This window comes from Mytilus galloprovincialis, chromosome 8, assembly GCF_965363235.1.
Source record: "Mytilus galloprovincialis chromosome 8, xbMytGall1.hap1.1, whole genome shotgun sequence".
NCBI classification, from domain to species: domain Eukaryota; kingdom Metazoa; phylum Mollusca; class Bivalvia; order Mytilida; family Mytilidae; genus Mytilus; species Mytilus galloprovincialis.
Window position 1 is genome coordinate 69,877,540 of NC_134845.1, and position 12,734 is coordinate 69,890,273.

At 30.0% G+C, this 12,734-nt stretch overlaps 1 protein-coding gene across 2 annotated transcripts in view; it reads right to left on the reverse strand.

Moving 5' to 3' along the window:
* Positions 1 to 2,156: 2,156 nt before the first annotated feature.
* The window catches only part of LOC143042468 (uncharacterized), a 37,197-nt gene continuing 26,619 nt past the window's right edge, over positions 2,157 to 12,734 (reverse strand). For both annotated transcript variants that reach the window (XM_076214766.1, XM_076214767.1), the window contains exons 9-11: positions 10,491 to 11,921; positions 9,968 to 10,142; positions 2,157 to 8,605 (exon numbers count right to left, since the gene is read on the reverse strand). In XM_076214766.1, coding sequence (XP_076070881.1) covers positions 8,338 to 8,605; positions 9,968 to 10,142; positions 10,491 to 11,921 — 1,874 coding nt within the window. In that variant the 3' untranslated portion in view covers positions 2,157 to 8,337. The remainder of the gene's footprint in view (positions 8,606 to 9,967; positions 10,143 to 10,490; positions 11,922 to 12,734) is intronic.

Sequence of the window (12,734 nt, forward strand, 5' to 3'; positions counted from 1 at the left end):
AGTAAGAAAATAAAAGAAATAGGTAAAAATATACGCCATTACAGTTATTGGAACAAAGGATGATCTAATCTATATAAAAAACGAGAAACGAGAAACACGTATAAATTACATAAACAAACGACAACTACTGTACATCAGATTCCTGACTTAGGACAGTGCAAACATTTGCAGCGGGATTGAACGTTTTAATGGTACCAAACCTTCTCCCTTTTTCTGAAACAATAGCATAACATCACAACATAGAAAACCACAAGATAAAATATCAATTGGAAGGCTTAACTCAATCAAAAAACGTAAATTAAGCAGGAAGTCCATATTACAGTTTGCACCTGTTACAATTGTTTGTGAGGTTTTTATCCATGTGCTATATGGTTATACTTATATTAAGTCCTGTGTGTGCTGTAATTATGGATAACTGTAGATTTCAGCACGAAAGACTGATTCAAAACAATCGAGTATTTATTTGAAAAATAATGGTGTAACTTTTATTCATCAGCCACCATAGCATCCAGAATTAAATTCTTGTGAGTATTGTTTTAAACTTATCAAAGATGGAACTAAAGTGACAATCAGTTTCTTTGAATATCATATGGAACTTGCAATTTGCTGATTTAAAGTAATATGGAACTTGCAATTTGATGATTTAAAGTAATAACTAGTAATGGTAATAGACTACTCAAACAAAGTTAATTTGATGCAAAATCAGTATAAGGTATAACTACAAAATATAACATTTTTATTCAATATAAATCAAATCATAGTCATGCTTCCACATGAACACAATCAACTATAAAAGGTATTAATATAACCAGAGACATATACATTGTATATATCATAACATGGCACAAATGTATAGATTCTTTAACATTATTACTAGTGGATTATCGAATTTATTGAATCACTCGGGGTGGACTTTCAACATTTATAATTTAACTATCCAAATTGGATAAATCCTCTTCGAGTGCCTTCCATATTCTTCAAAGTTTTCAATTTTATTACCCCCGTTAACATATTTTGATTCATCCATTGTGCTCTTTTACTCACCCAATCATCTTCTGAGATCACTGGTACACATTGATTAAAATGTTTTATACAATGAGTAAAGGTTAAATTGACTCAGAAATATATCTAATGATGTTACTTTTCTAGCTTGTGATTTAACTTTATTTGAATTTAATTTCCAAACGAGGTAAAAAAAATATAAACTCGACCCCGACTTCTGATTGTAAAATCAAGGTTGAAAGAACATCAGTACATCAGATTTTTCATATCAAAGACCATTAAAGCTCTATTAATAAATTTTATTATTTGATAGATTGTTGTTTGCTTAGTTTGTATTGGCGAATATTTAATGCATATTCAGGACAAAAGCAAAATAGTATTTTAGAGATTAACAATAAATACAGTATATTTATGGACTGGTATGAAGAGACAAATTTGAACTACCTATGGAAAATAAGACATTTTAAGGGAGAGAGCAATCATCAGTTCAGCAATCAACGGGTGCCACATGTGAAGCAGGATCTGCTTACCCTTCCGAAGCACCTGAGATCACCTCTAGTTTTTGGTGGGGTTTGTGTTGTTTATTCTTTAGTTTTCTATGTTGTGTCATGTGCACTATTGTTTGTCTGCTTGTCTTTTTCATTTTTTAGCCATGGCATTGTCAGTTTATTTTCGATTTATGAGTTTTACTGTCCCTCTGGTATCTTTCGTCCCTCTTTCAGAAATTATACCTTTCACCAACCACCTTAGCACGATCAAAGAGTTGTTGCAAAATGTCTTTAAAATGCAGTCAGATATACAGTAAAGATATGAGGTTTCTGCATAATTATTTATACTTTCTGCACAGCCAAATGGAGGCGCAGGGAGTGTGACACTCTCATCAAACAAGGGGTCAGATTTACAGTACCCATTCTAGCCTTACAGGTCAGAGTAAATATACATCCAATAGAGGGAAAACAGATACTCCACAGTATAGCCAGAGGTTTACTGGCAGATAGAAGTAGTCCCAAATAAATCTGTAATCAGATAACTAACTTTCAATGAAATGTTCAAATAAAGAGTTTACAATACTGTAAAAGTACTGTTATTTTTGTTTCAAACCAAACTGTTTCTCCAAATGGCATCACTGTAAAAAAAAAAACAAAGAAGGGAAACCAAATTTGACATTTTATTTAAACAGTAATATTAAATACTAACAAACTCTTCAATATCAAAAGAGTTAAGTCGAAACCGGTTTCATTGCATATATAAAAAATTCCTAGATGCATGATATTTTAAACATTTACTTAAAGAAAATAAGAATATCTACGATATTAAACAAACAATATATTGAACACATTATGAAATATGCATGTAAAAAAATAATATTGCTCTTATATCAACAAATTAATATCAAAATCTATCAAATTAATCATACAAAATGAATATTCATATGGGACTACTTTTCATGAATTTAAATGGGGAGGATAGGGACTAAAAAATCAAATACTTAACAAAATGTGCATTTATTTGAAATAGTTCCTTTGATTGGATACAAAGTCCCCTACTGGTTACAAATGCATTGTACTGCTAGCTTGGTCTATAATTTGTCATGGTATGAACTATATTATAACAAAAGTTAACATATTCAAGCATGATGAAAAAAAGTATGGAAGTCTGAATATTTATGTAATTTTCTAAGTTCAATGACCATATATAACTCTGCACAAAATCATCAGGTCCGAAAAAATAAAAATTGATCTGTAATTTGTCATGAAAAAAATATATACCAATTATCAACTCACTATCTTAAAAAATGATGGAAGAATGATGGAAAAATGGTGGAACACTAATTATTTTAGTGAATTTTAAAGTCCAAGGACCATTACTCTGCACAAAATAATCAGACCACAACAAACTTGAGCTTGATCTGCAACTTGTCATGATTAAATTTTATTCCAATTATCAAATCAATATCGTCAAGCATTACAGAAAAAAAATCAGAAAACTGATCATTTCAGGGAATTTTTTCTAAGTCCAAGGACCATAACTCTGCACAAAATCATTAAACCACAACAAAATTCGGAAGTGATCTGTAACTTGTCATGATAAAACAGTATACTGTGGATTCATTTTTATTCGTGGTATACCAATTTTCGTGGGTTTTGAGGATCACAGCGAACCACGAATTTAAGAATTCAACGAAGAATAATCCCGATAAAAATGTATGGAGTCGCATGTTTTTTTCCGGTTATTTTATGCAGTTCTAGTATAGTGTTGAATAGCAATAAACATTGTAACATAACACATGTTTTTTTTATTAAAAGAAGATACAAGTATTTTTATTAAATCAATATATCGAATATCAGTGAAAATTTACTTTTTAAAATTGATTAAAACTGTTCATGGAAAATAACTGCAAGTTGTTAATTACCGTGTCATAGTTTGGTTTACTAGTGATTGAAAATCAATAGGATTAAGTACGGGGATATTGCCCGTAGGTAATATTGTTTATGACAGAAACATTTATTTTCACACCTTTTACTTATATGACTGTTTATTGTATCGTGATTAGGAAAATGAGCTTTCAATCATAAAGTTTTGATTGCCTTATAGAATTCCGACAAGTATTTATAAATTGTAAAACAAACAAATAATTAGTTGTCTTTGTCCATTATTGTAATAGAAGTTTTCAATGAACACTTTAACCTAAAATGACCAAGCGAGGATTTTGACAATTCAAAACTTTTTCAATGAATTCCTTCTTTTTTGTTTGTTTTATTATTGATTAAACCAAGGAGGTTAAATGATCTACTAAATAAAAAAAAATCCACGAATTACGTATCTGAATTTTTTGTTGTTGTAATCAGCGATCCACGAATATACGTATACCACGAAACGTCTTTTTTTTCTCTATCCACGAAAATTGATACCCACGAAAATAAATGAATCCACAGTACTTAATATCAGATTAATATGGAAAATTGATGTGCCGAACTGACTGGACAGACAGACAGACAGAGTGCAAACCTAAAGTCCCCTATTACAACTGTAGTATTCATCTTAAATAATAAAAAATCTCACAGAGAAAAAAGATTCTTGTTGACTCTTTTTGGTTATATGTCTATGACATTTATAATGAAAGGAAACAGCATCCAAACAACATAAAAATATGTTATTTTGTAATCTTTAATTAGTTTTATCATCTTTTCATTGTTTAATTCTAACAAACAGCTTACCCTCCATGCAAACACCTCTGACCACCTGCTTATTTGCATTCAATGATACACTTAGTGAGATTTAGGAATAAGTGTCAGATATTCCTATTCCTTGGTTTTTCCTCTTCAATATTTTGCCCTATAACACCCATTTTTTTTGCTTATAAGACTTCAATAGCTTATGTAAGGTCATTTACCAAAATTTAAGCAGATTAAGATTTCCTTTCTTTCAAATTGAGACACAAATAATAGTTAATACCAATGCAAACATAAGGTTAAAGGTTGAGTTAGCCTTTCGCCATTTAAAAAAATCAAATATCTTATTTTGTTCCTTAACTCATGCTCTTCTGACATATAGAATAAATATTTAGTTCTATTTTTATTAATTACACCTAAGTACATCGTTAATACCATGACAACAACAGCAACAAATGTACCGTGAAAACAACTATTAACAATTACCTATAACAAAGTGTTTCGACTTGTTACACTTACAAAGCATACTGACCATTGTTATATATAACATAAATAAACTTTGTACCTTTAACATGCTTGAAAAATGAAACATTTCAAATGCCTAACAAAGTATTGCTTTTATTTTTTAAATCAAACATGTAGAATAAAAATTATTCAAAAATACACAATACAAATGTAGGATTTGGACTTTCAAATTACAATTAACATACAAATGCATAGATCTTTTTCTTAGCACCTTACTTTTTACCACTAGACATGAGGAGAGCTTTTTATTTCAAATATTTTCCTTTCAACGTCAATCTTTATATAAAGTCCTTCAAACATTTATTTCTTCTCTAGACAAAATAAAACAGTTTAATCTTGATTGACATATATAACTCTATCACAGAACTTTATCACATTTTTAATCACGCTTTCAAATTTTATAAATAAAAACACAGCATTCTGATGATCATAAAAATAAGTCTGACTGCTTCCTACTTCAATAAATTGCAATCATGAAGGACATTTTATTCTCTTTCTGAAACATGATACATACATATAACATTTATAACTAAGTAGAAATAAGAATGTGTCCATAGCACACAGATACTCCACTCACACTATAATTTTCTAGGTTTAGTGGACTGTGAAATTGGATTCAAAACACTAGAAAGACCATATCATAGGGAACATGAGTACTAAGTTTCAAGTTGATTGCACTTCAACTTCATCAAAAACCAACATGACCCAAAAATGTAACCTGAAGTGTAACAGACGGACAAATAGATGGACAAACAATCAAACGATGGAACATACAGACAAACAAACGGACACACAGATTGAAAATCATAATGCTCCTAGCTAGGACATAAAATAGAAATATATTTTTTGTACCATATATAAAACAATGAAAAAAATAACTGGACTGGTTTCCACCCTCCAAAAATTGCTGAGATTCCTATTCTAAACAGTAGGAAGTTTTAACGTTACAATATTATACATATTCCTTTTTCTGCAACTCACATGTATATATATAAATGAATAAATGTTGAACACATCATAACATGTAAACGAGTAAACATTTGCATTATAGTAGTGTATCATATTTTTTTAAATTGTTAGTAAAAATCTATAAAAAAAAAATGTACATAAAAATATTTTTTAAGGCAGATCAGAAGGTTGTGTGATAGAGAAAGGGTGATATACTGTAAGACAATTTTAAAAGCTGCAGTTACAGAATTATCTCCCTTTCAGACTTGCTTGAACATAATCATACTGTCATGATACATAACATGTATATAAGAAATGAAGTAAAAATGAGATTTAAAAGTAAAGTATAAAGAAATAAAACGAAAAAATATAAAAGAAACAAAAACAATATTGCTCACACAATTTTATCAAGTAGCACTGCTCATGATTTACTTATTCCTTTCCATGTCATAATTATCATCACATATTCATGTGAATGTTTTTAATAAAATAATAAATTTATTGGATTAAACTATATATAATTATTTAAAAGGTGGCTTTCCTCCTTTCATAAAAACAGCAGTTTAAAAGACAATAAAGGTTACCATCAAAGTTATGAAACCACAAGAAAATCATTGAAAAGTAAATTTGCAAGTTGTCAAGTCCTACCATATCTGTCAAGTGTACACCAATGAATTTTTTATGAACAATTAATTAAGAAAATAAGTATTTAAAAATCTCAACATCATAACAGTTGCAATACGTTGTAAGTACAAAAGTAGACCAATTGTTTGTCTTTTAAATAATCAGTCTGAATTTTACAATTTCAAGACCTCTTTTTTTCTACAAACTGGCCTAAGATTAGGATATTATCATCACCCATAAAATGTAATATAAATTAAAAGACTATGGAAACACATCAAAAAGACAGCAATCTTACATAATAAAAACATCAACATATATATATATATATCTTTTGTTCTTCAAAATGTCTTCCACAATAGACAAGTGTAATCAAAATATTTAAAGTTCAAAAATAAAAAAGATACAAAAGAGGCATAACCAGAGGCTACAAATTAGGGAAAACAAAAATTGTTCAATTTCATTAAAATAAATTAAAAATAAAACATGGTGAATATATTATTTTCTTGCAAGTCAAAAACTTTTCCTAATCCCTATTCATGCAAAATTAAAGGAAACTCTAAGTGGGGATTCCATGCCCATGTGTTAAGCATGTGGTCACCATTGTTCATTTATTAAAAAAAAAAAAAAGAATGTCAAAATTAAGAAGTGAAACAAGGGAGCCACCTGAAATAGCCATTTTATTGACAGATCTCTATAAATCATTCTAATCAATTAGTAACATATATTTTAAATCTGAAATTGAAAAAGACCTAGACAAATTGCCCCATTATGATTGCACATGCTTGTATATATGTCAATTGGAATTCATTAGATCAGGTTGTATGACCATTAGTTTTTTTGGGGTTAAATGACCATAAGTAGCATAGTAGGTCATCTTGATGTGTGATCAGATGAAATATAGTCTTAAAAATTGCACAAATTAATGATACATTATAATCAGTCAATGCATTGCCTAAGGTTTCTTTGGACTTTCTATAATAAGTATGCAAGTTTTAATATGTAATTATTCAAACATAATAATTGATAGCTAATAAACCTTTATTAATTACATAAAAAAATTCTCTCAGAAAATTCCTCATGAAAAATATATATTTTGACTATAAAAAATGTAAAAAAAAATATGAAATTATCTGTTATATACTGTGGATTCATGTATTTATGTGTGTACTACTGTGTACCACTTTCATTGATTGAGAAAAACTTGCATTTTTATGCATACATGTATATATCTTCTTTCATTGTTTTGGAAAAGTCTGCATATATTTCTTTAAAAAACTTGTAATTTGTTGAACATTTAAAATCCAGGTTTTCCTGTATCCAAGAAAATCCTTTATTTTGGTTTCCAATGAATACATGTACTACTGAATCCACAGTATGAGAAATAAAAGATAAAGATCTAACAAGAAATATATTCTAAAGATATAAAAGCTTATAACTAATAAATTGCTGTAACAGTTCTACAATTCCATTAACAACCAGAAATATAAATAACAGTAAAGTCTGGATAGATTGCAATGAGACAACAATCCAGCAACACAAAAACGATATTGAAATGTTAAAATACCTATTGCAATTACAGGCAATAAGTTATAATGTCTTCCTTATTTGTCAAGAGAAGTAAATATATTTAACAGATTTAACCATTTTTCTGCCATTAAAATCAAATTCTCAAAAATGACAGAAAAATCATGTGACAAAAGGAGACCATTAAGTAGGTGTCTGACTTGGGACAGGCCTAACATAAACATGTGACAGGATTAAAATAATTCAAATGAGATCTCAACCTTCCCCCTTATAATCTCAATCAGTAATCTTATAAAGAACATGAAAGACTGTACAATAAATATCTGGTATCCAAATCATACCATAAACACATTTAGCTTTTTTAACATATATTTCATTGTCAAAGCAAATACTTAATTGATACTTTTAGAATTGCCTTTCAACATAATTTACATGATCAAATGCACTTTTTGATTTACATAAAAAGAAGAAATTATATCGTTGTAAAAAATTCCTAAGAAGAAATAACTGATCAAGTTGTGATAAAGGATGAGTTTTACAATCAGTCGTTTCTTTTTTTATGGTGTTCGTCACTTATTCTCCTTATATCCTCTGTAGACTCAGAAAAAGATTGTGTCACAGTTAAATAGAGCCTATTACACATAGCACAGTCTGTGTGATGCTGCTTGATAAACTGTATTACATCTTCTCTAAGAGAATCACGCTGCACAAAGTATTGGACAATGTCACTTATGTAAAGTCCTTGGCCAGTGTATTTTCCAAGAGTGAAGAGAAAATGGCCTTTATCAGGATTTCCAATGGAATGATGTCTGTTAAATATATAATTTAAATCATATTTACATATACATGTATCTTATATTATTTATTTATATCTAATACCAGAATTATTTTAGAGTTCATTTCATTGAATACATATGGCATTTAAGAAATTAGAGCCTTATTCGGGTTTAGTTTTCTGTAATTAGTTAATACTTCAGTTTCATTATGTATATCTCTTTCATATTCATTTGATAAAATTTACTGTTTGCAATAGCATGAATTGTTCTATATAATAAGAATGTTCTTATCCCGGGCATACAAACAATGCCGTATTTGGCAAAACCTTTTCAACTTTTGATCTTCAGTGCTGTACAACTTTGTACTTTTTTCACTTTCGATCTTTTATATCTGGGCGTCACTAGTGAGTCTTGTGTGGACAAGACGCGTTTTTGGCGTATTGAATTTTAAACCTGATGCTTTTTGTTATCTATTAATCATGCTTTTCTTTGTCTAATATGGTCTCCTTTTTATTTGTATTGTAGTCCTGTAATATTATGTTGTCATTTCAATGTTATATTTAACTTTGCCATTAAAGTGCGAGGTTTGGCATGCCATAAAACCAGGTTCAACCCACCACTTTTATTCCCCTTTAAAAGTGTCCTGTACCAAGTCAGGAAGATGGCCATTGTTATAATATTGTTCGTTTCTGTGTGTGTTGCATTTTAACGTTGAGTCGTTTGTGTTTTCTCTTATTTTTGAGATAAGACGTGGCACGGTACTTGTCCATCCCAAATTCATGTATTTGGTTTTGATGTTATATTTGTTATTCTCGTGGTGTTTTGTCTGTTGCTTGGTCCGTTTCTGTGTGTGTTGCGTTTCGGTGTTGTGTCGTTGTTCTCTTATATTTAATGCGTTTCCCTCGGTTTTAGTTTGTTACCCCGATTTTGTTTTTTGTCAATGGATTTATGAGTTTTGAACAGCGGTATACTACTGTTGCCTTTATTTATGTTAATAATTATTTTTTCTATTACCCCCCTTTATCTGTTTAGAAATTTCTGTTGTCAGTTTGCTAATATTGTTTTCTAAATGTTTGAGTCTCCTGTTTAATGTAAATTGATCAAGCATATTTTTTAGTCAATTCCTTGAAACAATCTAAAGAATTTAAGACAAAAAGTATGTGGAGAAATATCTCAATTATATCCTACAAACTGTTTAAAAAATAAAGACAGAATGAGAATCACATAGAATAAAAGGTTTGGAAGGCAGATTTATACAATTAGTTTGGTCAGGTTCACTTTCCAATATCTTTCTTATTAGCTATATAGATTAATGGTTTCATTTTTATTTTGCTGTATAAGTGAATATTTTTTTTAACAGCTGAAAAGTTCAAAATGTCCAATAAAATAAATTACCTTATACTTTGTACTTCTTCTTCTGACAATTTAAGCACTTGAAGAGACAACCCAAACCATGACTTCAAAGGTCCATAGAAAGAATCAGGATCTATATGATACCCTAACCTCACAAAAAATGTCAGACTTAGTTCATCCTTTGCTTTACTTATAGGCATGGTACATGTACTGCTCACTGAAATAAAAGTATAAAATCACAGGTGCATTATAGTTGCCATTTTATTTAGGCATTCTGTGTAGCAATTTGTTTAAACATGTTTTTCCTTGGTTACAAAAACTTAACAATGTATAGCCAAATGTAATTATCTTTTGATGTATTGACTATTAAAACATGAATGATCATGAATATCCTTTTTGATTCTAAATGACAGATTAAACATATGTATGAGTTATGCATATCTGGGTTGATATCTCATATTATGTAGACTGTCTGTCATTGATGTCATATGATCACATTGGCTTAAAGTGTTAATTAAAATCTAAATCTATTTTTATCTTTTTGTTTATAGTGTCAGTTATTTACCTCTATCTTCGTTACTTTTAGTTCTGTAATTTGACAGACACACAACAGCTGGTACTACAGGGAGTGAATGAAATTCTTGTGATATATCTTCTGAACCAGGACAGGTATCTTGACCATCAGTCTCAATGCTTTGTCTATTGCTTGGTACAGGTTGAGTCTGAGGCAACAATAGTGGTGAGGGGAGTCTCCTCTGAACTGGTTCACATTCTTTATTACTATTTGAGTTAGCCCGTCTTGTGTTCTGGTCCCTAGAATTGTCAGAATTATTTAAATTTGTGCTCCTTAGTCTTCCAACTGATACATTCTGATTACCAACCTGATTGTTCATAGCATCAATGTCACATGAACTTCTGCCCCCTTGGGAGGGACATGTCTGACTATTCCTGATACTAGCATGAGCTGCCAATTTATTATCTCTGCTGTTCTGATGTTTCAATGTTTTTGATTCTTTCTGATGACTTGGTGATGATGAAGAAGAACCAGAATAATCAAAGGAATCAGGCTTAGGCATAACACAGTGATTCCCATAAACAAGAGGATGAAACTCTGCTGCTGCTGCTGCTGCTGCTGCTGCATATGGCTGAGCTGAATACATTTCAGAAGGAGGGTCCATTGCATGTAGAGAATTAGCTTGAGACCCATCTACATTTACATTTTTATCATACTCTGTAGTTTTTGGCATATCTTTTCTATCAAAATTAACATGACCATCTGATACCAAACCTGATGAATGGTGGCTTATCTGTAAATCATCTAATCCTGGAACATCTGTTTCCAAAAAAACATCAATGTACGGATCAGTTTCAAGTTTTCGATTAAGGTGTATATATTGATTGCCTTTATGTTCACAAGATAAGTCACAATTTTTAAAAGGATTTACCGCTTCTTCATTGGCCTCTTCTTGTGTACCACATGTTTGAAGTAAGGTTTTCTTCTCTTTGTCTTTTGTTAAGAACAGTGTTGGTTCTTCTAAGGTGTTCATTGTTGAATCATGTTCAGACATAGTTTCCTGCAGAAGAAGTTCACCATCAAATATTGAACTGTAGTCATCGGTTTCTTTCTCTTCTGGCTGGCTCCTACCACACAACATAACAGTCAGGCAAATATCATTTTTATTAATACTGTTGATCTCTCTGCACTCTATCATATCAAGTTCACTATTAATTTCCTGTTTTTTCCGATCATTTGTTTGAGAACTATCCACATCAATTGGGGTTCCAGGATTTTTATCACCACTTTTAAAATCAACTAGCTTCTCTTTATTCTCTTGGTAATCCTTTCCATTTTTGGTATGAAAATAATGACTATCAGTTGTACTTGAACTGCCTGAGTTGCTATCTTTACTACTCTCAGTAAATGAAGATTCCTCTTGTGCAAAGCTGAAACAGCAATTTCCATGTCCAGAACTGTTTTGTGACTGAAATTTTTTTTCTGAAAAATAAATACAGTTACTATGAATATCAACTATATTCCTTTATTTACCTTAAATCAATACTAAGTCGTACTAAAAACCAAAAGTTGGGACAGCAGCACGACATAAATACTGAAAGCCTTCAAAATATTTTTTATTTGTTCCTTTAATGGGACATTAACTGTCACATTCGGTTCACTAATTTGACTCAAATTCTCATATTTGATTTATAACATACTAAAATGTATATCCAAATTGTCATGGTTATAACAGTCTAAAAAAAAACAATTAACAATGCATTTGCTTGATATATGTCAGTCAGGGCGACTACTTGTACAAGTTATCTTTATTTACTTGAAGAAGTAAATAACATATATACAGTACTTATATAAGTTAATTATAATATTTGGATAATCTCCCCTTAATTTCCTAAAAATTTACTTGCATAAGTTAATATTTTTTTTACGATCTCAAGTTTTGAGATGTAAAAAACATGTCTTTAACAACTTTTTTCAGTTCTTCAAGTAAATAAAAATTACTTTTATAAGTAATACACCTGAGTATTTGTTATTCTCCACCAGTATTCATGAATGATATAACATTGTTCAGGTTTGTACAAATAAAAAACTGTCATGTACCTCTAAAAACTTTCATTATATATCAACTCCTGCAAACAATAAGGAAAAAAACTCTTATATAAACTATAACTTGCTGTAATATAGCAATCTGTTCTGGGACGACATAAACCAACCAATAACCAATCAATCAATCTTAAACTATAATTATCAGATACATGTATATCAAAACTCAGCAATATTAAAAATCTGAACTAT